The sequence below is a fragment of the Gymnodraco acuticeps genome, unplaced genomic scaffold (genome assembly GCF_902827175.1).
Source record: "Gymnodraco acuticeps unplaced genomic scaffold, fGymAcu1.1, whole genome shotgun sequence".
Lineage (NCBI taxonomy): Eukaryota > Metazoa > Chordata > Actinopteri > Perciformes > Bathydraconidae > Gymnodraco > Gymnodraco acuticeps.
The window spans coordinates 514,102-541,399 of NW_022992191.1; the positions used below are offsets into that span (position 1 = coordinate 514,102).

Consider the following 27,298-nt stretch of genomic DNA (forward strand, 5'->3'; position numbering starts at 1 on the left):
GTATTCTTGGCTGACAGGCAGCTAGTCTCTGCCAGCAGTTAAACGGGTGCTTACCACACTTCTGAATAGTTTAAATACCAGCTTTTGATGCCTTGTCTTTATTCAAACGTGACCTTGTACGAAATGCTAAGTGACTCGGGTAACAAACCTGATAGAAATGCATGCAGAACAGTATATGCAAACAGTAAGCCAAACCAGTATGTCAGTAGGTGAGTTTGTTTAGCTTTATTTGGTATTTTACATGTCACAAAAGAATAAACCCCAAAACACAATAGGTAGAAATAGTTAAAGACACTGGATTTAAATCATTGTCTTCCATTCTAGGTTTGTGAAGGAGTTACGATGTAATATGATATACTAGATTGGATGCTGTAGAAAAAAATGTTGTTGGCAATAACTGGGCTGAGCCACACATTGTACATAACAAACACGTATCATATATTTGGACTCTAAATAAAAATAGCTAAAAACAAAAAATGTGTGCAACAGATACACTTTTGACTTTTATACGTGAGAAATAAGTCTGTAAGAAGATTAAAGCGGTAAGATAGAATAATCCTATTGCACCTTATCAAAGTAAACGGAAAATAAATGGTCTAAGAACAGACCCCTGTGGTACACCACGCATTTGGCAATTTTCCAACTTCCATCCATTTATACTTAAAAAATAATTGCAGACAATTCCAAAATCCATGCTGATGTATAATATTTAGATAGTACATGAATCTATACTACATATACATAAAGCAAAGTCATGCAAAATATTTGTTGTGGGCCTGATTCATTCATAGTTTATCAGCTGGTTTCTTAAAATATCTGACACCAAAATAGCATACTGAGAAAATAGGGCATAACAAACAGTAAATACAACGTTATGATATATTGTTTCACATTTAGAGATACCTAATCGTGTTCCTTAACCATCAATTTACCAACTAGTGTTTTGAAAGTTAAATCATCGCCTCTTCATCAGCACCTTGATAGCTTGAGGGGGAGCTGGTTGACATTTCAAAGCTGACATCCCTACTAGTTTTTTAGAGTTGTTGCAAGTACGACAGAAATCACAATCACAATGGATGCAATAGCGCCGAGAGCAATATAAATATGATTCCTCTTGATGCCAAAGAAGCGATTGCTGGGCGGCTGACGATCCTTATCTGGTGGGAAGATAAAATAGATATGAATTTGCTACAACAAACTCTTCAACCTGCTTAAAAAGCTGAGGGTTAGGCTAGGTTTCTTTTACAGAAATAAGTCCTGTTTCTCGCTTGAGGCCAGGAAAAGGCTAGTCACTGTGACCTTTTTACCTGTGCTGGACTATGGTGATTTGTTATATATGAATGCACCTGCCAATTACCTGAGCAAGTTAGATGCTGCGTATCACAGTCCACTGAGATTTTTGACAAATTGTAAAGCACTTACGCATCACTGTACCCTGTATACCAAGGCGGTTATGCCATCACTTACTGTACGGAGGCTCAGTCACTGGTACTTTTTCATTTACAAAGCCATGTTGGATAAACTACCATCTTATATCTGCTCCCTGATCTCTCTGCGAATTGAAAGTACTTATTGCCTGAGATCGCATGCTGTGGTTTTATTAAATGTGCCAAGTGCTAGGACTGTCTTAGGGAAGAAAGCTTTTAGATGTGCAGCTCCACTAACATGGAACAGTCTGCAAAAAGAATGGAAAATTACCAAGCTAGTACCACTACATGTTTTTAAAGCTTTAAAGGTTGGATGCTACAAAATCAGATGCTGTTGGTACCTGTACATGTGGTTAAATATGTAAATTGTAATCCCTGTACATTTTGCTGTATGATGTCCTTTTGTTGTTCTGTTGTTTATGTCTTCTTGTGGAACCTACTGCTGCAGGTCTCCCTTGAAAAAGAGATCATTGATCTCAATGGGATTTTACCTGGATAAATAAAGGTTTTGAATTGAATTGAATTGAATTCAAAAAATGCAATTCAAAAGAAGGATCAGAAATGTTAATATACCCTTTGTCGTTTCACCTTCCTCTACTTCCATTTTGCTTGTTTTTGGATTGGGGAGATCATCTTCCATGACGATTTCCACATTGTTTGCGTCTGTTTTTTGTTTGGGGAGAACGTCTTCGTTGTTGAAAGTTGAAACCTTTTCATATCTTGTCTGATCCTTCGGTTTCTTCGTATCTTTGCTGATTTGTATTTGTCTGTCTTGATCTTGGCTCTCATGCCTGTTTTCTTTGTCATCATGGGTCCTTCCTCTTTGGTCTTTCCCCTCGTCTTTGAGACTTTCTGAGGGTGTAAAGTGGAGGGAAATATCAACGTTAATAAAATAATCTGTTAATATCCCACGCTTTAATGCTTTCTTGATGTACTATTCTGATCTTACCTCTGTACACGAGCAGATATGCACTGCTGGAACTGTTGAACAACCATTTTGAAGTGATAGAACAACAAAGAGTTGAGAACATACAGTTAACATGACTGGATGTATTATGGAATATATCATAAAACCTTCTAAGAAAATGTAGTCCTTAATATGCTCCAAAAAAGTATAATTAATGGATCATACCTATAAGTCCCAGTTTTTGCAAATGATTGCTCTTCAACCTGCAACATTTAACAAATAGCCATTGGAGGATTTTGAATATGTGCCATGCTAATGGATGCGTTAAATGAATCCTCACCTTGTTGACGGCCTCGTCGTTGAACTCATACCAGGTTTTGTCCTCATTGGACAGGAGGGTGGCGGTGTAATGTCCACCTCTCAGACTGCCATAGTGATTCACCATTCCATACAGCGAGTACTTCTTGTCCTATAATGAAGAGCAGAGACGGGGGCATAAGAACATTTAAAAGTGTATTAATGAACATCTTTTAAAGTTTCTCCCCCTTGCCTTTTTCTGTAATGTGTATGGCACGTCCACACTGCAGTCTGATTTGAAATAGGACATGATGTTGAAGTCAAGTTCAAATCTCTTCAGGAGTAGGACCAAAATCTGGGGAAATGTATCCATGTCACATCCCTGAACAACACAAGGAAGATATTAAACACTGCAGCTTTTGTAAAACAGACAAAACAAATAGGCAAATGTTCATTTGTGTCTGAATGTGTTCAGGCCCCATTCGGCTTTGGACTCAACTCACACTTGTCGCCTCTGTTTTCTTTTCACACTCGTTGCAGTACACCATGTTGTCTCCGCTGTATGATTTTGTCTCAAAAGTCCTTTCAAAGCCTCTTTCCTGTAAAAACAAAAACGTTGTTTTCAACTCCAAATTGGATTACCAATTCTACATCTTCATAAAAACTGCTCTTTTTTATTTATTCTTTCACAGGCAGTGGTTTTATTGGTTGTAATGTATTGCTTTATTATTGGTTAAAAATGTGTACTTTTGCTTTACAGAACAGTTATAAGCTGTTGGCACACTTATTAGATTCTGACAAAAACATGTGTCCTAATTAACTTAAAGCACTTAACTCCATATGAATGATCACTTATTTTTAATGGCTATTTACTGTAAAAAACTAAGAAATGCTGCCTACCACGTTGTAGGTTGCATCATGGGTATTTCTTAGCGACAGTGGAAGAGTCCAGAATGGATTTGTCTCTTCGTTGATGATGTGGCCTTTGGAGCATTTTGTCATGTATATCAGCTGTCCTTGGAAAACCTTGAGATACAAATATCCCTATTTTTATTATTATTATTATTATTATTATTATTATTATTATTATTAATAATATAGTAATGCCTTTTTCCAATTTGTTGACTGACAACTCAATAGATTTGTAAGCGCTCACCTCAGAGGCGTTTGGACTGACTTTATGTAAAATCAACTCCAGGCATTCGGCAGCATCACATTGTTGATGAACTGAAAATCAAATGTACATTAGATAACAGTAAAGCATTTCAGCCATGTCACTTTTGTCCTTGTTTTTATTGGTTGCTGACAGACTTACCATTTGTAATCCCCAAACTCTCTGTGATTTCTTCTGTTCCACAATTTTCTACTTTAATTTTCTTAAACACTTCCCCTAGCTCTTGATCCGTGATCCATGATTTTGGATCCAACCTGTAGAAATTAGGATTTTATGGGTGAAAATGTATCTGTTTTAACTTTACATAATCACTGCTAAAGAGTAAAGAAGTTGATGCAGCTTGAGCCTTTGATGGTAATATTTGGTGTCTGAGGTGAGAGCAGTCCCATAACAATGTTTAAATGTACATTTGCAAGCATGTATATTTGTCCGTTTATCAAATATATGGCAGACTTTAGTTGTGAAGTCTTGCTTGAGTTTTGAAGTACTTTCGATTTCTCTTCTTGCAAGGTTTACAACTCCTCACCAAACACCACTACAGACTCTCAGATGTAACACTTAAAGGTCCCATGACATGGCCATTTCTACTGATCATAATTCCATTGTTAGAATAGATTTGCACTGTTCAATGTTCCAAAATCACATTGGTTTCTCATACAGCATCTTTGTATAGTATGTGTATTCACTCTCTGTCCTAAACGGCTTGTTTGAGCTCCTGCCCCCCCCCCCCCTCCCTCCCTATGAGTCCACTGTGCTCTGATTGGTCAGCTCACCCACTCTGTTCTGATGAGTCCACCACCGTTACAGCGGAACATCAGTGATTATGTGTTACAATGGTGTTTGTTAGCAACCAGGAAAGGACACCAGTAATGACAAACAGATGAGAATGCTGCGTGGGGTCTGGGTGCCGTGTTGGCGGGACGTTGCGCGGCTCGCTGCTCCGCCCTTTGAGGCTCGAGGAGCGGACAGTGTGAGCTGGATTAATGGTGTCGTTTCCTGGTTGCTGCGTGGGGTCTGCGAGACACCGCGGAACTCAGCCTGAACACACACACACACACACACACACACACACACACACACACACACACACACACACACACACACACACACACACACACACACAACACACACACACACACACACACACACACACACACACACACACACACACACACACACACACTCACACTCACAGCCAGGCTACAAGTGTGTGTGTGAGGAGCTGTTACGTACTATACTCAGGAAGAAAAAAATGGAAAAAGAAAAATCTCCAACGAGGCGTTCTGGGGCAGCATGGACTGGTATTTTCTGTGTTAGAGTTTTACTCGCTACAGGGTGTACTTTGAGGGTTTGTGACTCTGCAGACCGTTTACATGCATGAAAACCTACATAACACACAAGGGGACGTGTAATAACCAGAAAAACATGACATGGGACCTTTAACACATTTACTGTAGCTACTTCACACAGTTGTCTTTTCTATATTTTCTCCAGACGAAAGCAGCTGTTTCCAACCTGTCATGGAGTTCTGGTGTCATGAAGAGGACTTGGAGGACACTGTTGAGGTAACACGTGGCTCCCTGATTATACAGACCATAATGTAGCTGAATCACTGGAACAAAAGGAGAACAAATAGGTTAAAGATGTGCAAAACGTATAGACCCATAGGACACTGAACCAAAATCAGTGCTATAGATCAAAACATGTTACAAAAGACTTTATTCAGCTTACACTCTCCAGGAAATAGACTCATAACGTCAATTAAAGGGATTTGCAGTATCATTGGATCATTTGTACTTCACCTGCATCTTCTTTGCCTTTTGGTTTCTTTGCTGGTGCTTTCCCCTCCTCATGGGATCTTTTTCTGGAGATGCTCATCTTTTCACTTCAATCTTTCCTCTGAAAAATAATTGTTATTTGTCGTGCTGCTTGTAAGTTCCCATCATCCAATGCAGTACGATTAGGTGCTTGTTTCCGAGTAGTTTTTCGAAACATGTTCGTGTTCTAAAATGTAGTCTAACTACATTCTGATGCTGCAGTACCGCCCACTGATCCAAACACTTGGATTCAGTTTAGTACAGAAGGAGATACATCTGGTGTTTTGTAGGCGCTAATGGTGCAATATTGAATATGCCAGCTGAAGTCTGTCATATCATTAATAGTACCAGTAATACCTGTGAGAAGTGTTTTGTGGTGTCACTTTGGTGTCGAGAAGAATTCACCTGGCGTTTATTCTTCTCCAGGAAGTTAAAAATAATAAGACCAGTTATGGGAATAATGATGGTTCCGCGTTCAATCCGGTAAAAACTCAACTTCCCTCATTCCAAACTGGTTATCAAAGGTTATACATTGTTATTCTTCTGTGGCTCCAGTTGAAGTGGTTTTATGTTTTTGCTTCTGGTACCTATCAGTACATTGAATTTAAAACCCTATAACCCCATTTCAGTTTCTCATTTATTTATTTTTAACACAGTGTGCCCCCTCTTCTCTGGCTCCATTAACAAATCTTCCATTTTTTGCTTGTAACTTGAACTGCGGGACTGGACGACTCTAAGCATGTTGATACTAACATTATCACTTGTCAATACTGCATTACTCAGCCATAGGGAGTCTTATTATAGAGTGTTGTCCAATAGGTGGCGCTGTCCCTCCATTGAACACTTCCTAAACTACATCTACTCCACAGAATACATGAGGATATTCACTTGAAGCAAACATTGATATTTTCCATTAAGATTCAATGGACTTGCACTTAATTAGATTTACATTTAATTGGAATGTTTTCACTTCATGAATCCATACTTTCCTTGTAATTAACTAGCAAAAACGTAGAAATATCCCGATCCAGCACAGACTCAAATGTATTAAGAAAAGTAGGCTACTCTCAGAAGTCATCGCTACGCTACTGTTAGCCGTTTACAGAAAGTCCCTCTCTTTAATGATTTTTAAAGTGTTTTGTTTTGTCACTAAAAATAACCACAGTTTTCTTTCTTTCTTGTTTCTTTGTTGTGATTTGCTAATACAGTATGTACTACCGTGAGTTCATATTCTGAACAAAGTGCATCTGTTTAATGCCAATAAATACAACGTTTCTGCGACGTCAACAACAAACACACATCGATGATACTGTGATACACTTCAATGACACTTCGTATAATGTTACCATTTGAATCCCTGACTGACCCATGACAGAAAATAAGAAAACACTATACATATCTTTAGTACAGATTCAAATTAAATCGCTGTCGGGATAACTTTACCAAGATAAAAGTATATGCCTTTCAGCTGATAATAAGAACAAGTGTGGTTACTCACTGACAGCTGATCCGCACACAATGACTGAGGAGTGGCATCTTCTGGAAGTCTTAACCAGCAACTTAAGACGCATTATTAGCTTTGCCAACTAACTTATAAGGATTATTAATTACTTAACGTTATTACAGCTTAAGTTTAAATACAATACATTTATAATTAAGTCACAAATTATAGTCCCAGGAAACGTACATTTCTGCGGATCATTAGACTTAAATTAAGGTCAAAATAATACTTCAGATAAGATAAGATTGACTTTATTGATTCCAAATTGGGAAATGCATTCGTCACAGCAGCATTTACAAGGCACTGCACACAAATGTGAAAATGAAATAAAAATATATCAAATAGAAACATCTCAAAATAGAAAATAAAACAGAACAAAAAAGTAAGAAATATACATATTGACAGTGAAAGATAACAATCTGTGGACTAATATGCAATATAATAATAATAGATTTATTTTGTTAGCGCTTTTACAGGTGCTCAAAGACGCTTTACAGAGATAGTGAAAAGAAAAGAACAACAAATACATAGTTAAAGACAAATTAAAAGCAACACAAAAACAATCACACATTAAAAGCCAGATTGAAGAGGTGAGTTTTTGTAAGTTTTTTGAAGGTGGTGAGGTCAGTGCAGTCTCTGATGGGTTGTGGGAGTGAGTTCCAGAGGGAGGTTGCAGCGACGGAGAAGGCTCTGTCCCCCCAGGTCCGGTGATTGATGTGGGTGGGGATGGATAGGAGGTTGGCTTCTGATGAGCGGAGGCAGCGGGAAGGGGTGTGGTGGTGTAGCAGGTCTGTGAGGTAGGGGGAAGGGGTGTGGTGGTGCAGCAGGTCTGTGAGGTAGGGGGAAGGGGTGTGGTGGTGCAGCAGCAGGTCTGTGAGGTAGGGGGAAGGGGTGTGGTGGTGCAGCAGGTCTCTGAGGTAGGGGGGGGGGGGCTGATTGTTGAGGGCTTTGCGCGTTATGAGCAGGACAATATGTTTTTGTTGGCTAGTTATTTTGATTTGAACCAGGCTATTAGTTGGTTTCTGACATTCATGTTCTCCCCCCCATTCCTTCTGAGAAATTAATGATTTCCCAGAAGGACCTTTCTTGCTGCTAATTATAGAATAACTGGGTGTGGCCTTTCCTGGTTTTAATCATCTTTGATTGACACATCATAATGAAAGTATCTCCTTGGCACACTGATGTCTAAAAGACAATGGGGAGTTTTCTCAAGAAAGATTAGAATAAAAATAGCAACAGATTGACAGTAAAAGAGCTCATCGTGCTATTGTCTGGAGTTAACGGGGAAAACCACAGAGTCTTCACTTTGGAGAGACTGGCAGAGAAATATGAAAGAAAGACAAAAAGTGATTACATGAACAGACTTTAAATTGGAGCATGTCTTACATATTGTAATAAACCATTAAGAGGCATGCAGGAGGTTTAAAGACAGATTTTATTTTACAGTTAAATACATTATATTTCTGTGTATTTTTAGATCATAATAGGCAACATTAATGGTCATGTTTTGGCAGTCTCTGTGCGTCTTCATCATATATCCAGTCTATGGTCTTCTTCCCATCATGCCTCCGGGCAGCATCAGCAGGGTGTGGATGGTACTCATGTGTTTGATCCCGTAGAAAAACAGCAGGGAGGATTCCTCAAGAATATCCGTTCTGAACACCATCCGGATATCATCATCTAAAAGAAATAAAGAGACCATTTATTTATTTATTATTTTGACCTTAGATGCAGACCTTTCCACGCCTCTTTTGGGAATCCCCAGAGGGAGATTTCCCATCATCCGTTATGCTCAGAAAGATTTTTAAGGACTTTTTCCTCATAAAGACACTACACAGTATTTTCCAATGTTTTATTTAAATAAACTCAATCATCTGACTAGTTCAAACTGCATTGAAACCTTTTGTTATCATCTTTAGGCCTGGCTTAAACTCTAATTCCACACAAACACATATCATTTTGTATCAGGTTAAAACTGTGTTGAGTTCTCATTCTCATGGTTGTGGAGATAAAATAATAAATTAAATGTAATTAGTTGTCATTTTCTTCTACATGCTTGTTGTATTTTTCTTGTATTGCAACTTCTATTTTCCATTTTGTAAAGATTATCATTTACAAAAACAGGAGGAGCATTCTTGTTTGTTTTTTTGTTTATCTTTTGATGCATATTAGGCTTATAAGTAACACTCTACATTGTAAACAATCAGTGGTGGAAAGTAACTAAGTACATTTACTCTATACTTAGGTACAATATAAGGTACTTGTACATGAGTATTTACATTGTTTGCTATTTTACTTTAATGATGTGAAATATAATCAACACTTAACACTCCATCTGCATAATGACTTCTTTTATTTTTGGTACTTTTAGTATATTTGTTGTACTTTTACTTGAGTAACATTTTGAATGCAGGACTTTTACTTGTAACAGAGTATTCCTACACTCTGGTACTTCTACTTTTACTTAAATACAATATCTGAGTATACTTCTCCCTTCTTCTTTAATGAACAAGAATGCCATCTGCCTCTGGCTCTACATGTAAGCATATTAATATTTGTCGTATTAACTTAAACACCCTATATCCTAAATAAAGAATGACGTCAAACATACCTATCTTCATGTCCCGCACAATTCTCTTCTTCAGCTGTAGCACGGTGAGTCTCTTCAAATCTTCTTCATCCTCGCACAGATCCAGGACCTTCTCGTCTCCTCGGGGGCCATTCACCCTTAGCTGGACTTTCATGTTGTCTCTTGAGTCTTTTCACTGTGAGGAAATTGCATGAAGTGGGTAACAGCAATTGCAAATGATCCTATTATAAGAATAATAAAAAAAACACTCCACCTCTCCTGTAACTCTACGTCACGTGACTTCGTGGAATTTAAAGCAGGTCAGCCAGTCATGATTGTTTGATAAAGCATTCAACATGGGAGGCAAACTCTCAGCTCCACGCAGAGAGAGAATACATGAAAGGCAGTGGACTGATGTCTTTGAGACTCACGAAGAAGATGTCTCAGGATTTAATGAAAGATTCGTAGGCTGTGAAGATGAGTTGAGCTCTGGAGAAATCAGCTGTACCGTAGTAGAAGAGAAATGTTACGACCCTCAAGACGCCACTCTTACATTTGTGGAGGGAGATGATGATTTAGATTGTAAGTATTCTCACATTTACCTGATATTTTTGTTATTTTAAACGCCCCTTAACACTGTTTTTATCTGCTTGCGTTGTCTCACAGTTTTGTGTGAGGACTATAAGTCTCTCAGAGCGAAGATGTCCTGCGGCCATGCTGTTACTCCGATGTCTCTCACCATCTGGTGTCGCCATTTGCTGGACAGTGTAAGCTGTGTACACCCCCATTCATACATGCTTTAGCGACTAGCCTTCACTTTCCCCACAAAATTGCATAGCGGCAGTGCATGTACTAGTAAACAGTAATCTTATTTAAGATATTTAATTGTAATAGTATAGTTTTTAAAAGATTGATTTTGGTTAATATCAGCGATTAATAGGCTAAAAATAACGTTTTATACTTGAATTGTTTATACTTTAAAGGCAACTCAACATGCTTATTGTCAGGTTGTATTTTGGTTTTGTACCAGAACATGTATACATGCTTTAATGTTAAAAAAAACCACGTTGTTTGTTATCAAACTGTCTGAAGACACCTGTATTCCCCGTCTGTGTGAAACGCTCCGTTTTGGGGCCTGTCTCTTTAAGAGCCCAGTCTGCTCTGATCGGCGCCAGAGGAAATTAGGTACTTTTCCTCAGGTCGTGGGTGGAGATACTGAGATGGGGGAGGTGTATACAAACAAGTGCTGAAAAGCGAGTTTTTCATTATATGTTCCCTTTAATTTAATTTAATTTGTGTATATATCTTAGGGCAAGTGCAATTTTGTGTGTGGTCAAACTGACTGCGATGTCGAGTGGCCCTTCGAGGAGGTGTACAAAATGGCTCTCCTGACTGAAGAAGAAGTGGAATACTTTGAGAAGACAGTGTTCAGTAACGCTGGCAAGGATTACCTGGGCGTCAAATCAGTAAGTATAACATTGACGGCATTTACAGACTTGTTCTGAATATTTGTTCACTATCAAAAACATGCCTTTTTCAAGCATAATGTACACTGCCTTAAATTCTTTATTATGTGTATATATTTATATCGTGTATTTAATATTATACTATCGATATATATCCTTCATTATTGATTAATGTGTATATTCACTGTTTTTAGTATTTTGTTAATCATCTACTGCTAATATGTTTATTTTTATTGTTTGTATTTTTTTTTAAATAGGTTTTTATTTTTGTATTTTCTTTTATTTAATAAAGAAAATTCTATTTAATAAATTTTTTCATATATTTTGTTTTTATTATTTTATTTTTTTCATGGGCAATATCTTCTCTATCTGCTGCTGTGATGGAAGATAAAAAAAACCAAATTAGATTAATAAAGTATATATTATCTTATTCAGAATTTTAAAACGACGACATTTGATTTCTTCATTGAACAGTGTCCTGGTTGCAGTTCTCGTGTGGTAAGAAGTGACCTCCATGACCTCTGTGTCCAATGCCCAGTGTGCACAGCCAGGAGAAGGCGGCGTTATAAATTCTGCTGGCAGTGTTTGAAGAAATGGAAAGGTCCGGCTCCCCGTTCAGACCGCTGTGCAAATAGAGACTGCCAGAACCCACTGGACATACTGAGAAACTGCCCAGACATCTCCTTTGAGGACGTGGAGGGGGTCTCCGGCTGCCCCTCCATCCGGGCCTGTCCCACCTGTGGTTTGCTGTTGGAGCACAACAGAACCCAATGTAAAAACGTGTTCTGTGCCCGCTGTAAAGTGGAGTTCTGTTTCGTCTGCCTGAAGCTCACTGAAGAGTGTGTGGATGAGGACGACATATCCTCCTTTTACAGACTTTGTCCCAGTGGTGTAGCACCGAGGCAGACCTCCGTACCCGTGTGGCAGAGGACATGACTCTTATAATAACAACTTTAAAAATATTTAAAATGGTCTTCAGAATCACCATAACTGTTATTACCTAGAAAACCTCTTACCTGCTTTCTTTCTCAAACCCCAAATTATGACTAACATGTTGCCTATTATGATTTTTTTAATATTTAACATTCTTTGTATTCTATACTTTGTTTTCTTTTTAATTTAGTGAGAGACAATTAATAATAATAACAAATAATGATATGTAACATTTGTTGATTTAACAAGGTTGGCAGTGCACAAGGGGGAAGATATGCATACATACATTGAGTATGTACTAACAGCAAAAACATGGATGGGATGAAAGCTAAATAAAAAGGGACGTGTTCAAGGTAGTTTTTAGTGTGGAAATGTTAAATGCTTTATACTTTTGGGCAGTTTGAGTTATATGCATCATGTCTTGGGAGTCGGGAGGAGCTGATAATTTATTCTGGCAAATTACTCAGACCTACTAATTGACCTAACAGAAGTTATTGAGTCGATGTAAGTTTACTGGTTGGCTCAGATCCATTAACGTCAGCAAGATCTCACCTCTATTAACTCCCCGAAGAACTAGGTTCAATTAACTGCTGTTTCAATTCAGTCAACTCTCTTAAATCTGTTTAAGCGATCCGAAGGATTTTGATATCAGTAAATGAGGTGTGGCCCTACCTAAGCGTGAGTGTGGCAGTGTGCAATCTGACCTTTGAAGCAGGAGAGGAGAGCGCAGATGTCTTTTAAGTTGTCCCAATCCAAAAGGTGGGATCAGTTTATTTGAAGAAAAATAGGTCCAAACGTATACAGGGTTTTTACCTTCTCTCGTTACAACATGACAATCTTACAAAACATATCATGCTGTGGTCATGTTCTAATATGAAACCTCAATTCATAGTTTTACATTTATTACACTAAATTGTAACTTCAACTGCCCAATTCAGTTGTGACATTTAATCGTCCGAGAGAATTTAGAGGCATCTCCTCATAAATGACCGGTGATAATAAAAAGCACATTCAAACTTTCATTCAACAAATCAATTCATAAACACATCTAGTCCCGCATGAATTGGGAGGACCTTTCCTCACAGGTGGCAGGGTGCTAAACTTTCAACACACATCAATTCATTCAGCTTTCAACAAATAAATGTACTCTACACTCAAAATCAAATCACAATGTAAAAAGTAACTATAGCCAAATAAATGTACAATATTCCTATTTTAGAAGTATAAAGTAGCAGAACATGGAAATAGCACCTAAAAGTTCCCCTTAACAAAGTACTTGAGAACATAAAACGAGTTGATTAATGGATTATCTGTCGATCAAATTGGCACCACTTACTGGATACACTTAGTTTGTGAAACCTCATCCTGGGGTTGTGTACCATTACCATTTAAACTCACTTTAAACAACACAATGGCGCCACTTTCTGGTCAGTTCTCTTACATGCTAGTCACACAAAATCCATCCTTCTCGTAAAATAGCTTCTAAATACAGACGGCAGAAATAATATAAAAGCCCGAAGTCTATTGGAGTCACAACATGTTTATTTTGTCACATATTTCAATTAATCAAGACAGAGTATACAGAATAATGTCATAATCATGGTTCTTTTAAAATATACTCAATTGCTGACATAATCCATTGGATCACAAACAAGTGGAATCGATTCTGATAGTTTTGGTTTGGTTTGTAAAAAATACACATTCAAAATACTGAACCTATGGACATAAATGGAGGCAGCCACACAAACTTTTCTCAGGAGAATTGTAATGCAATTGTATGTTGTATGCAACATTTGATTTTGCTCAAGTTTAATAACCCTTACAAATCAGTGGTACTGTCACAAACTACAGGCGTACTGTGAATATGAATGTTATAAACATGTTCAAAATGTTCATCTTCCATTTTAAATGTAAATGCAATTGTAACTAGCATTTTGTTCTCATGAAGAAACGTTTCATACATTTAAAAGTCCATACTTTCAAGACAAAGTGCAAACAAGTTAACCTTGACAATGCAATTATTAGCTATTTTCCCTTTTTTTAATGTAATCTGTTCAGATTATAGACATTTATCTGTATAATACGATAACATAATCCTATTTACATGTAACCCTATAATAAAATCCCTCTTTTCATTTCTTCTGCCACACAGGGATAGCAGCCTGTCTCGGAGCCACGCCATTAGGACAGATTTTGTACGGTGAACTGGTTTTACCACATTCACTCTTTAGTTTCAGGCAGACGAAACAGAAAACCACGTGGCAGCGAGGGCAGTCGATATTCTTGCAGTATTGTTGGCTATGTTCCACCTTCATGCCGCATGTGGGGCAGGCTCGGACCGAGGGGCAGTCGGCAACCCCCTCCACCGCGGGCAGGCTGAGGGTCTTGCAGGTCTGCATGAGCTGGAGGTCCCTGTTCATGCAGCCGTCATTGTCGCAGCAGTCAGATCGAGGGCCCGGACCTTTCCATTCCTTCATGCACTGCCAGCAGAACTGGTAGGTCTTCTTCAGATCCGCTGTGCATATGGAGCACCGGACACACAGGTTGGAGAGATCCTTCCTCTCCACACTCGTCCTGCACTGTGGGCACTGAGAAACAGAGCACGAACATGTTGAATATTTAAAGGTTTCCTATCATGCTATTTTTAGGCATATATTATGGGTCTCAGATATATAAAAAACAAGTCTATGATGTGTTTTGCTCAAAATACCTAACAGATCACCCATTCTAGCCTCATATCCCTCTATTTCAGCTCTGCTAGAGAAACGCTGAGTTCGGGTCCTTAGCTTTGAGGGTGGGAGCTCAAATATTTTTTCTCTTGCAGGTTTACCACAAGGTGAGTTCCTTTCTTTATTTCCTGCTTTTTTACACATGCTCTCCAGTACAGGTTAGCTCTGAGTGTCAGCGATACTAATGTAAACAAAGACCATATTACTTCCAAAACGCTGCGCATTGTATCTGATAGCGACGTTTCTGATAGGGGCGTGGTCCACATTTCCGATATTACGACATATCGGACGCAAATCTGGATCAGCTCCGTTGTTCCACCGTTTTTAGAGATTTGGGTACGGAGGAAAAGAGAGAGGGTTTGTTTTCTGACGCTGCGTGAGTTCTCTGACACACCGGGGACACATCTTTATGTATAAAATACATCAAAAAGTGCATTTTGCATGATATGAAAATGCCACATTCAAATAAAGTAAAAAAACACTTACTGTAAGTATCTCACAGTATTCTGCAGCAGCCAGAAGAGACATGGCCTCCTCAAAGTACTGCATTTCCTCCACAGACAGATCTGCCAGTCTGCGCACCTCTTGGTACGACCACAGTTTGTTGCACTGTGTGGTCCCCTCCCCCACCGCAGGGCATCTGAATTTGTAATAACCCTTAAAACAACAAAGACAAGAACATGTTTTTAGTATTACAGACAACTGGTGCACACGACTGGGCCTTCAACACATGGTTTATGTGGGTAGAGAGGGGGAAAGAGATGCTTACTGCTCAAACGATTGCAACTGCTAGCAGACAATAGGCTACTTCCTTTGGCAAACCTAGAGGACCTTTGGTATAACGTCATTCATACTAGTGCAGTAAACCTTACTCTACTGCAACCTTTTTATTCTACTTTCTTATCTATATTATCCTTATTTATGGAATGAAGTTTTGTCGGTTGATGTTTCTTGAAATACTTTAGGAAACATTCAGTGTTGCAGAAAAGTTCTACTTTTGATTATTGGGTTTTACATTTTATTTTACAGCCACTTTTCTCCTTTTAACTTTTGCTCTGTTGCTGATCAGAAGCGTCAGTAAACAGCTGTTTCTTTAAGCATACAACTCCACTGCATTTAGCATCTTATTTAGAGTGATACTAACCTTAAATACTGACTTCTTTATTTACAGAGAACATGTCTTAAACTTGCCAGTAGGTGGCAGAGTAAGCATAGAAGTGTTGCTGAGCATCCCAGTGGAAAAAATAAACATTGGAATCTATTTATAACATAGCGACATGCTACCAACTGTCTTTTTAACCCACTGTCTCTTTCCCAATTTGAGTTTCCCAGTGTTTCAGGACATACATCATCCAGCTGGCTGCGACACCATTGTGTGAGGGAGTCGGGGGTGACGGCGTGGCCGCAGGACATCTCTGCTCTGAGACCATCGTCTTCATCACACACTGGATCCAGGTCGTCCTTCCTCTTCACAAACTTCAGGGTGGTGTCCCGGGGGTCGTACCTCTTCTCCACCTGCTCCTGTCCCCGCATGCTCATCGTGATTGTCCTGTAAGTGGACAAAAAACAATGATTTCTGACAAGTGAGATTTAAATGAACACATTTTTTTCTTTTTATTGTTCTTTGTATTACTTCAGTTTGTGGCATTATCGTGCTTTGAACTACAACTCCCAAAATGTAGGCGCTTTGAGTTACACATGTTGACATGAAATCAGTCAGTTATAGGCTATAACTAGTTGTTTTGAGCATTTTAGTTGACAGATTGGCAAACATACTTGGCCCTTTACTTTTTAGAAGTCCCTCTTCACAATGAACCAATGAGTGTACAGACAACTATCACTGGAAAACTGTTATATTGAACAATTGTGCTTTTTCTATGCAGGTGCTGGAGTGATAGGTGGCATAATGTGGATTTATTGATGTTAATTGACTGAGCTATTTATATCTGATATATAATTAGTCATCTGAAAACTTCTGAACATAAGGTGTTGGAGATACACTTGTTGCTGCTGACATCTTGGCTCTGATATTTTTTCAGCTGACTGAGCTCATAAATCTGACTCACTGAACAGAAACTTAGGGAATTTTCCAGATGGTTCACGTTCACATAAAAGTACATACAGTAGAACTCAGTATTTATTCAGGCAGTGTGTGTATGATAATATCAATACACATGTGTTCGGTTATGCATATATTTTAGTATATGTTATGCTAAGTATTTCTTTGGAAAGCCCTTTGTGCTGATGGCTTAAAAAGTGCACTACAAACAAACAAAAATATATACATATCATTGATATGAAAATCAACTTGTCAACCACGTAAAACATTCATTTTTATTTATTGTATTCACAAACACTAAAAGACACTTTGCATATCTACTTTTCTTATTCTGAAAAGCTACCTCAATATAAACTTCAATTCAGTTTAACCAACTTACATTTTAAGTATTAGAGCAGTGGTGGATAGTTACATATACACTTACTAAAGTACTTGAGTACAATTTTGAGGTACTTACTTACTCCTTACATATTTGACAGCTTTAGTTACAAGTTATTTTGTAGCTTTAGATGATTAGCTAACACAAAGTCTAAATCCATTTTAAAATAAACTTTGAGATATATTTTTAGGTTAAGATGTCCAGCAGCAGTATATAAATATATTCAAATTAGATCCACCTTTACCAGTTGAGATAAAAACACGTGAATAATCATAATAGTAACCCAGTAACTCATGTGATTCTGTACTTTTGGTACTTACAGTATATTCGGATCATGCTTATTCTATTGTACTTTTACTTAAGTAAGATTTAGAATGCAGGACTTTACTTGTAACAAAGTCATTTTAAAATGTAGTATTACTAGGCTACTTTTACTTAAGTACAAGATCTCATTACTTCTTACACCACTGGCCTACAATTTGTATGACACGCGGTGAATAAAACTCTCTATTGACCGATAAATATATATATAAATATATATATATATATATATGTAGCCTATAAGAGGAAGTTATGTCTTACCTTGTTATTGTTGTTGTCAAACCGGAAGTAGCAACAATTCCAGACAGTAATTTCGCTCAAGTTCAAAACCCAGTGATTTAGGTAAAGTCTCCTCTCCAGGCAGCTGAAATATTATCGATCTTTTCTCGGGTTTGCGTTTCCTCCCTCCTTCAAATACTCTCTGAAAACGAAAGTGAAAGAAAGCTGAAGGAATCCGCCGTCGGTTAGATAAGCTGCACGGTGAGTCGTCTCGTGTCCCATGTCACTAAATAAGATTTGGCCATGCGTGTTATTATGAGTTATCGTGTACGTGTGGCTATCACTTTATATTTACTAGTATTTATAGCTTACTTTTGTCATTTGCTGAACGATTTGTTGACACAAGATTGGGTAATGGAGGACTGAGAGGCAACGTGGGTTTCCATAACACCCAAACACACCAGCTGCGTTCACTGGTTACTCAGATTTTACTTATATAAAAGTACCAGAGTGTAAGAATACTCAGTTACAAGTAAAAGTTCTGCATTCAAAATGTTACTCAAGTAAAGTACAAAAGTATTAGCATCATAATGTACTTAAAGTATCAAAAGTAAAAGTACTCATGCAGATTGGCTCATTTCAGAATAATATAGGGCAGGCTATATTATATGTTTTGATTATAATCATTGATGCATTAAAGTGTTATCAAAGTTGGTAAAGGTGCAGCTAGTTTTAATTCCTTTGTTTTACCTCTGAATTGTAGTGGGCTAGAAGAAAATAAATACACAAGTAAAGTACAAGTATCTCAAAATTGTGATTAGGAACAGTACTTGAGTAAATGTACTTAGTTACTTTACAGATTTGCACGTAATATGGGGTTTCTTGGACTGAAGCGCCCTTTAGTTTCATCCTCTAGCTGCCATGCAAGATTATACATCGATCAGGGCTTTCTTTTTCTAAATTTGTATTATTGTTCAACTCATTGCCATTCTATGCCTATCAGGATGTTGTATTATGTTATTGGATTGTTAATAGCGATGCATTATTGTGTGTAAAGTGTCATGTATAGTGGATGTAGAGCTACTTTGAACTATTGTGTATACTACTGCATGATTTATAGATAACAATGCGTAATATATTTATAAACTGATAATAACATATTATTGTGTAAATCTGATGTGTTTTTTTTTAACTGTAACTCAGTTAAATGTAGAGTTATTGCAATAACTTAGTTACTTTCCTCCAAAAAATTAAAGGTACTATTCTGCATTTAGAAACTATTAACATAATACTTAATCAGGTGTAATGTCTGTCTCTATGTATGACTTAAAACGTGAAATGGGAAAAATATATCATTATCTTCATAACTTTGCCAGTATTATCCAATTTCTCGTTTCTTCATGTTAAATTGTACAACTTTCACAGCGTATCCACCCTCATGGTATTAGCTGCAATACAATTTCCTCTCCACCATCTTTCTTAACCAACAAAACACTATCATAATACATGCACAGACCTCTTTAAAACTCCTGTCTTTTTACTTTTCACCGTGATTCTATTGATGATTCCGTAGCTAGTTTATTAGCATTGAGTGCAAAATAAGGCCATACTCTAAAATACTACACTTTGGCCATTTAAGTTTTCCCTGCTGGCTGTCTCTTAACTTCTGCTGTATGTTCTTCAACAGGATGAGTCGATACATAAAAAACCCCATTGTTTCAAAACATTTTCATTTGAAAGGCATCAGGTATGACGTTGTTGAAAAATTCAGAGAGAAACTTGACAGCTTCACTATCTCAGGTAGGTGACATGACATGATGCCACTCAAACATGTTGCTTTTATGTGTCTGAGTTTTATGATAAAGTGTCTAATTTGACTATTGTCTCCTTAGATTACCATGGCCTTAACAGTCCAGGTCTGACCTGCTATCTGAACAGTATTCTTCAGGTGCTTTACATGACCGAAGACTTCCGGGAGGCTGTACATTTAAAACAGTTCGTAACCTTGACCTTATTTTGATTGTTTTTAAAGTTTAGACTGTTAAAGGTGGGGTAGGTAAGTTTGAGAAACCGGCTCGAGATACACTTTTTGTTATATTCCATGGAACGCTCTTAACATCCCGATAGCAATGAATATCTGAAGTGCTTTGACAAAAAATCCATTTAAAAAATGTCATCTGTGGAAGCCGTAGTACTGTAAAAAGCACGACCAATCATCTGAGCCGGCTCGGCTAAAGTATATGGGCTCAGAACAGTCTCATAATACACACATGCACACAGAAGGATTCAAACTTGTATTTCCGGATCCATACTTGTGTTTTTCAAAGCACACACAAATGTATTCCGTTTCATATACATGTCAATAAAATCCAAATACAGAAAAAAGTTTTACATATGTATTTTTGATCCTCACATATTAGTTTCCCGTTTAAATCCCCTGAACCTGCAAACACAAACAGCTTTCTGTGCACGGATCGCTTTGCATTCGTGTGTGGGTTTTATGAGACTCCCCTGACGGTCAGCCGATTCGTACTTGTAATTTTTTCTATCTATAGCCAATCAGATGTCTCCTTCATTCTAAGCCAATCACATGAGCGCGTCCCCACGAGGGTAAGATTACTTCATATACGCATTTTGCGCAGGCCGGTCAGCTCGCTAAACAGAGGGCGGAGCATCAGGTGATCATGCAGAGCAGTGTGTCTCTGTCAGACTCAGCAGCTGATCTGATCTCTCTCTTGCGTCCGGTTATACTTCACTCGCGTGTCCATATCGATCAGATCCAGCTCTCCTGATCGGCCTTTATAGAGAGCACCGATCAAACTATTAAGAGTGAATATCGGCCGATAATGACCGGTGGGGCTCCCCCCCGTTAACAGGCTTCGTAGTGCACTGATCGATTAGGCTAAGCTAACCTGTAGCTGCTCCCTCCACACTCACAACAACTTCATACAGACATAAATAAAGCAGCTGTATTCGCCATACAGGAAACACACATTTAAAACGGTTTTGCCTGCCGTTTTTGTGTACACAAGCATTCATCAATGGTTTGGAAAGTGGCGCTGTACCTTAATAATATAAAGGCTTGTATTTGCGTTCATTTCCTGTTCGGAAAGTGGCGCTGTACTGAGAGTGGAGGGTGTCCTGAGATTAGCGCCTGCAGGCAGGCTCCATGGAGCTGTCAGCTCCGGACTGCGCAAAATGCGTACATGAAGCCCTACGTCATGAACGCAAGAAATATACCCTCGTGGGGGCGCGCTCATGTGATTAGCTTAGAATTTAGGAGACATCTGATTGGCTATAAAAATTACAAGTACGAATCGGCTGACCGTCAGGGGAGTCTCAAAAAACCCACACACGAATGCACAGCGATCCGTGCACAGAAAGCTGTTTGTGTTTGCAGGTGCAGAGGTTTTAAACGGAAAACAAATATGTGAGGATCAAAAATACATATGTAAAACTTTTTTCTGTATTTGGATTTTATTTACATGTATATGAAACGGAATACATTTGTGTGTGCATTGAAAAACACAAGTGTGGATCCGGAAATACAAGTTTGAATCCTTCTGTGTGCATGTGTGTATTATGAGACTGTTCTGAGCCCATAAAAGTAACTGGATGGCCTACCTGCCTGTCAGCCTTCCATCTGTGCACAAACTTATCTCGTGCTCTCATTGGTCATGTGCGCGTTCGTGTGTGTTGGAGGAGGGGCTCTGTAAGGAACGGGCAGATTTGTTCCGACTGTGTATTTTCAAATTCTAGCGCACTCGAGCTGGTTTCTCCAAAATGACCTACCCCACCTTTAAGATCAAATGAAAACCAAAATAAATGTTTTTTTTAATTATAGGAATATATTGCCATGCTGGGAACCACATATGTTTGTATTTTATAATGAAGCTGGAGGCCTGGAGCCAGCAGTTTGCTAGCTTAGCATAAAGACTGGACCAAGGGGGTTAGCCTAGCTCTGTCTAATGCTAACAAAACACAACTACCAGCAACTCTTAAATTAAGAAAAATACAAAACCTAAAAATAACATGTTGTAGTGTATGAGGGGTTACGTGTCTGAATATTTCTTGTTAGTGTTTAGTTATCAAGCAACACCAGTTAAATGCCATCCACTTTCCAGTCTTTATGCTAAGCTAAGCTAACCTGCTGATGGGTTCAGCTACTTATTTCATGTCACAAAAATGTAAAGCTATTCCTTTAAGAAAGATTTGTCCAGGAAAATCAGTGCAGTACAAAATGATGTGACTTTGCTTGAATGGTGTATTGATCATATTCGTCTAACTGTGCCGCAGTAAAGATTCAACAACCATTGACTCACAGCTGGGAGGACTGTTTGCTGATTTACGAAAAAGAATTGCCAAAACACTTGACGTCACAGAAAAACTGGGGATCACTAACGGTAAGTTTCACTGTAGGAGCTCGAGTGTTAAAATCCTGCAGACCCTCGAGCCTGGTACTGAGTCTGCATGTGTTAATAATTATATTTTCTGTCCTTAAAAATACTTTCAGTATATGAGCAACGCGATGCTGCTGAGTATTTTGAGAAGATCCTGTGTATGACCAGTCCGGTTGCAGCCCAGGTACGGATAGCATATGAAATAAGTTGTATATCTAATATTATCTTAGTTATAGATGTATACACCATACTCTACCCTGCTGTTTATATATCCAGTTTAAAATGTTTTTATCATGTAGCACCTCATGCACTTTTATTCTGAGACAGGGATTTTTAAAAGTATGTCAGCTTGTATTTAAAAAAAATCGTATACTATTTTTTGATATATTTTTGTTTGTATGTTTAGTTTTTTAATATCTAGGTGTGGAGAGTTGAGCCTAGGAATTTCATTGTACAGTGCAACCGCCCGGTATTATGTTCATGCAGCATTTAACACTTTTATTTAATCAAAGTGGAGATCTTTATTAACGATTTAATAAAGCGGCTCATTATTTTAATTGTGGATTAAACTGCAGTTTTTTTCTTGATCAATTCGTTAATTGTTTGGTTTGTAAACTGTTATTAAGTGGTCAGAAATGTGCAACATTATTGCTTTTTAAAATATTGGGACCTTGGACTTTTAACTATTTTTGTTTTGTTAGCAGAATCTTAATTTTTGAAGTTACTTGTAGGAGATGTATTGCAGTATAACGTACACAATTTAGTTCAATTCCATTGCTATGTTATACTTAAAAAGCTACATTTCAGTGTAATATGAAGCAGTTTTGAACCTCTGATGTATCTTTGTGTCTAGATATTCAAAGGGGAGCTGAATCACATCACAACATGCCTGAAATGCAAAGAGAGGAACCAGTCCAGGAGCTTTTTTTGGGTTCTGCCACTTGCAATAGAAGACTTGCGTGGTCACATCTACAGCGTGGTACTGTGTGTTCCTTTCACAAGAATAAGCGTTATCTATTTCTTTCCAACTCAGGCAGGTTGAATACATGTACCATGTTTACAGGCGAAAGGGTTAAAGGCATTCTTCAAGGGGGATAAAGTCAGCGGGGACGACAAGATGTACTGCAACCAGTGTAATAAAAAGCAAGACGCAGTGTTGGTGGGTATTTAAAATCATCAGATACAAATGAATTTACAAATATTGTGTAAATCCCAGTTAATATATGACCTTATAATAGAGTGCCACAGTGACGCGTCCTAAGACCCGGAAGTAAACTCCTTCCGGTTCCTTCGACAAAAAAGCAATGTAATTTTTCGATAGGATTTAGGAAAATATCTGGAAATAAGTTCTGCGGTTGAGACACATTTAAGAGACGGATCACATTTTGTTCAGCCGTATAATCTCCACATGTCTACCCTACTTTTATAATTTTCTAATCGTAAATCTAATCGCCAGAAGCAAAATGCTAACGTTATGCTATAAACGAACTACAGCAGGGTCGCTGCTTCAACGTCACGCCAACTTAAGATCCATATTCAAAACTACAGATTCAAAATGGTACAAGTTGAAGCGTTTATTTTAACAGTTTGCAGGTACTTGCTTTCAAGCAGAACACGGGGGAAAACAGACTTAGCGGGAGTGTTTACGTGTTCGGTGTAATGACATACAACGTCCTCGATAACTTCTGTAGTCCTATTCAGCCACTTGTTAACATCCATCGTTTTTCAGACACGTAAACTCTTCAAGAAATCACCAGTGGGGTCACTGCTGATGTATTTAATGTTGTAGAACAAAACGTTATCCGTCTCTTAAATGTGTGTCAACCACAGACAGGCGAAAATGCTAACTTACTTCCGGGTTTTAGGACGCGTCACTGTTGCACTCTATGGGTGTTTCTCAATCTCGAGTACGCTTGCTTGGTAGCACATGTCTTCCGAGCATCTTGCTTCAGAAGCGAGGTGAGAATACTTCCTGGCATTCGGAAAACAAAGAGTGGAACAGGCTAGCAAGTGTGCAGGTGTGCGTCATATGAGAGGCCCCGCCTTACATTTTCCGCCACAGATTTGGGGAAATTGGTCCGTGCGCATTGTGGGGATTCTAAGACCGCGGAGTCTACCCATGTGCAGCCTCGATATTTCTCCAAACGAAGTACGCCGGGCTCGGTAGAATTCCAAGTATGCTGGACATTGGAACAGTCCTTCGGCGGCACTCGATGACGTAGTATGCTTGAAATAGTGGCTCTGGAGCAGCTTTACTCGACATTGAGAAACACCCTATGTCTAATACATCGCCATTAGGGGTGGGAATCACCAGGCTCCCCACGATGCGATACTATCGCGATACTTAAGCCACGATACGATAGTATTGCGATTCTACGATATGCTAAGTATTGCAATAGGCTATATTGCGATATTGCAAATCACACGGGTCATATCCATGTCCGTCTTCCCTTCCTGGTTAAAAAATGTATTTGCAATATGAATAGTTTATGTAAATAACCCAATTTGTGTTCTTTGAACCTGAAAAGGAGATGGCATTGTTTAAGGTTTATCTAATAAAATATCGATACTTGGCATCTGTGTATCAATACAATATCACCAAAGTATTGCGATACTATGCTGTATCGATTATTTCCCCCACCTCTAATCGTCATGCATCTCCAGTGCTCCCCATTAAACATTGTTCAACATCATTCCTGACCCCTGATTTAGATTCTCTGAAGTCACTAATATGTTAAGTGACTTTACAACTCTTTGTGTTCATGCGTGATGTTTTCATTATCTGTTCTAGCGATGTGAGATAACAACACATCCAGGGATTTTGACCCTCCTGTTGAAGAGATTCAGCTTTGACTACAAGCTCAGGTGTTACGTTAAGCTCCACTGCAACGTGGATGTACCGAAATCTCTGTTCATCGGGGTATGTTTTCCTATATATACGTCTTGATTTCAGCAGCAGATTCTTTGATTTCTTAAACGTGGTGATTTGCTTGATTTCCCTTTTTGCAGAAATGCAAATATGACCTCTACGCTTTAGTGAACCACTTTGGGAATCTAACAGGGGGTCATTACACTGCGCACATCAAATCTATTGAAACGGACAGGTGGTATCACTTTAATGACAACATTGTTAACATGGTAAGGAGGCTAGCTTCTCTATATGCAGTCAGGTTTCACATATCTATGCTCAGTTAAACAGTACAACATTTACTGTAATTGTTTTTGAATCACACAGGTTCAACCACCACTCATTGGGGCTGAACATGACTCCCTAAGGTCCTGTACAGCTTACCTCCTCATGTACAAGAAGGGTGAGTTGGAAAATGTGCAGTTCTAGTTTCTAGTATTTCTTCTTCGAGTGCTATTAATTATCTAGATTTTGTTTTAGTGTCATATTTGTCTACCTATGTTTGAATAAAAGGCAACAAGATGTCACTCAGACTGTGGTGCTCAAAAAGGCACAAAAAAAATACTCAACAAAAAAAAAAGCCTCTCTTCCTTGAGTAGATGAACGCGTTCTTCTGCGCGGTGATGTTTAGTGGGTGTTTGGTAGTTAGTAAATAGTTCCTGAAAGCTGCTCACGACAAAGTCTGTGGATTATTTGAGTAACTAGGTTAGGATTTTTGGAAAGAGACATTCCTGTCAAGTTTTTCAAAATGATTTGTATCGCTCTGAGCACCACAAGTTGAGTGCCATCCAGTTCCATTCAAGAGTAAGCAGACATCCCCATACCTCTAAAAACGTGCATACAAAAGCTAGAGTCTAAACACTGTCCCTTTAAGTCCAAGATGATAAGGCCTAATTCAATAATAACCCTTCTTATCTCTCTTCAAAGTGAGCAGACATCCTGAACAAAATGATGAAAGCGAGGATGATTTCCGTTCACATTCAGGAGTCGATGCTGAAGGAAGACAAGACGAGACAGAGAGAGGAGAGCTTCCTGTTCCTCACCATCAACTCAATGATGGAAGCTGCCATGGAGGGGGAAACCTGAAGCTCCTGAACGCACCTTGTGTGAAGCCAGGCAGAAAAGACTCTGGAGCAGATGGAGACTGTTTGCAATCACACAAGTCAGATTTTCCAACGCTACAAAAGAGTCACGAGATCAGACAGCAGCTTGATAGGAACTCAGAGGAGCCCATGCAGCTTTTACACACCAGAGGGAAACACTCGGAACATTTGGGAACACACGAGATAAACCATGTGTTAGAGCAATCCACAAAGAAAACACTGGAGGTGAATGAGACTGTCTGGGGAACACAGAAAACTAAAGGAAGCCTTAGAAATAGAGTCAAACATGTGGAAGCAGAAGAACATTTGTGTAGTTCTGATGTAAAGTCACTTCCTGTTTCCTCTTCTTCTTCACTTACAAACTTGAAAGGACACAGGCCGATTAAAGTTTCCATGCAGCCATCCATTAAGTGTAACAACTCTCCAAAACTATGCAGAAAATCCAACAATTCGATGAAAGACGGAGAGACCAGTCAGAATGTTGTGACTGCAGATTGCACACAAACTGTGAGAAAAGGAGGGAAAAGTCCTGAAGATAGAGGACAGTCTGCAAAGAGCAGGGACAGAGCGCCATGGAAGTGATGAAATAACAGGGATAATATCTGTATTTTTGATATTTTGACATGTTAATGCTTTTTAAAACGGCATTTATAATAAACTTGAGAATTGAAAATGCTGGTGTATGTACCCAGGGGCGCCGCCAGGGATTTTGGGCCCCATGAAAAGATATCACATTGGGCCCCACCACCAGGCACAGGCCACGCAAACCAAGCACAGTTGCTGTAACCACACCTCCAGAACCCAACCGACTCATTTATGCTATAAATAACTCTACCTGTACAGGCTTGCATCTATCTTGTAGTCCAATACTAACTGCACAATATTTACTGACACTGAGCGGTGAACATATAACACTGTGCAGACTGCAAATTCTACTGCAACATTCTGCTGCAGTAGAATTCACTATTTGATATAACACTAACATTCCTGACAATAGACCTCAATAGTCATCTTTTATGGTGTACATGCCTTTTTAATAACATTTTTGAATGGAACATTCATAAATCAAAAATAAATATAACTTAAATA

General features: G+C 38.6%; 4 protein-coding genes across 7 annotated transcripts; 2 read left to right on the top strand and 2 right to left on the bottom strand.

Annotated features, from left to right (window-relative positions):
• Positions 1–209: 209 nt before the first annotated feature.
• Positions 210–6,140, bottom strand: LOC117539179 (ubiquitin carboxyl-terminal hydrolase 47-like). 2 transcript variants are annotated; one of them, XM_034205216.1, is made up of 12 exons: positions 5,608–6,140; positions 5,321–5,417; positions 3,947–4,059; positions 3,788–3,858; positions 3,532–3,657; positions 3,135–3,230; positions 2,885–2,986; positions 2,675–2,803; positions 2,560–2,597; positions 2,377–2,408; positions 2,001–2,279; positions 210–1,157 (listed from the first exon to the last, which is right to left on the bottom strand). In XM_034205216.1, the coding sequence occupies exons 1-12, from the start codon at positions 5,681–5,683 to the stop codon at positions 1,027–1,029; spliced, it is 1,290 nt and encodes a 429-aa protein (XP_034061107.1). In that variant the 5' UTR covers positions 5,684–6,140; the 3' UTR covers positions 210–1,026. The 2 variants fall into 2 exon arrangements, with proteins under 2 accessions (XP_034061107.1, XP_034061106.1); XM_034205215.1 differs by having other exon boundaries at positions 2,885–3,013.
• Positions 6,141–9,901: 3,761 nt separating this feature from the next.
• LOC117539181 (E3 ubiquitin-protein ligase ARIH2-like) lies at positions 9,902–15,103 on the top strand. Of its 3 annotated transcripts, none has more exons than XM_034205220.1 (4): positions 9,902–10,274; positions 10,359–10,459; positions 11,003–11,158; positions 14,844–15,103. In XM_034205220.1, exons 1-4 carry the CDS (start codon positions 10,049–10,051, stop codon positions 14,850–14,852), a joined length of 492 nt encoding a protein of 163 aa, XP_034061111.1. In that variant the 5' UTR covers positions 9,902–10,048; the 3' UTR covers positions 14,853–15,103. The 3 variants fall into 3 exon arrangements, with proteins under 3 accessions (XP_034061111.1, XP_034061112.1, XP_034061110.1); XM_034205221.1 differs by lacking the exon at positions 14,844–15,103 and adding an exon at positions 14,244–14,336; XM_034205219.1 differs by lacking the exon at positions 14,844–15,103 and adding an exon at positions 11,633–12,447.
• Positions 13,550–18,229, bottom strand: LOC117539182. The gene is made up of 4 exons (XM_034205222.1): positions 17,841–18,229; positions 16,168–16,369; positions 15,307–15,477; positions 13,550–14,679 (listed from the first exon to the last, which is right to left on the bottom strand). The coding sequence occupies exons 2-4, from the start codon at positions 16,357–16,359 to the stop codon at positions 14,224–14,226; spliced, it is 819 nt and encodes a 272-aa protein (XP_034061113.1). The 5' UTR covers positions 16,360–16,369; positions 17,841–18,229; the 3' UTR covers positions 13,550–14,223.
• On the top strand, positions 16,144–26,882 carry LOC117539178 (ubiquitin carboxyl-terminal hydrolase 47-like). Its single transcript, XM_034205214.1, has 11 exons — positions 16,144–16,403; positions 19,486–19,598; positions 19,691–19,793; positions 22,095–22,201; positions 22,312–22,382; positions 23,052–23,177; positions 23,262–23,357; positions 24,990–25,118; positions 25,208–25,336; positions 25,434–25,509; positions 26,034–26,882. Exons 1-11 carry the CDS (start codon positions 16,390–16,392, stop codon positions 26,789–26,791), a joined length of 1,722 nt encoding a protein of 573 aa, XP_034061105.1. The 5' UTR covers positions 16,144–16,389; the 3' UTR covers positions 26,792–26,882.
• Positions 26,883–27,298: the final 416 nt, after the last annotated feature.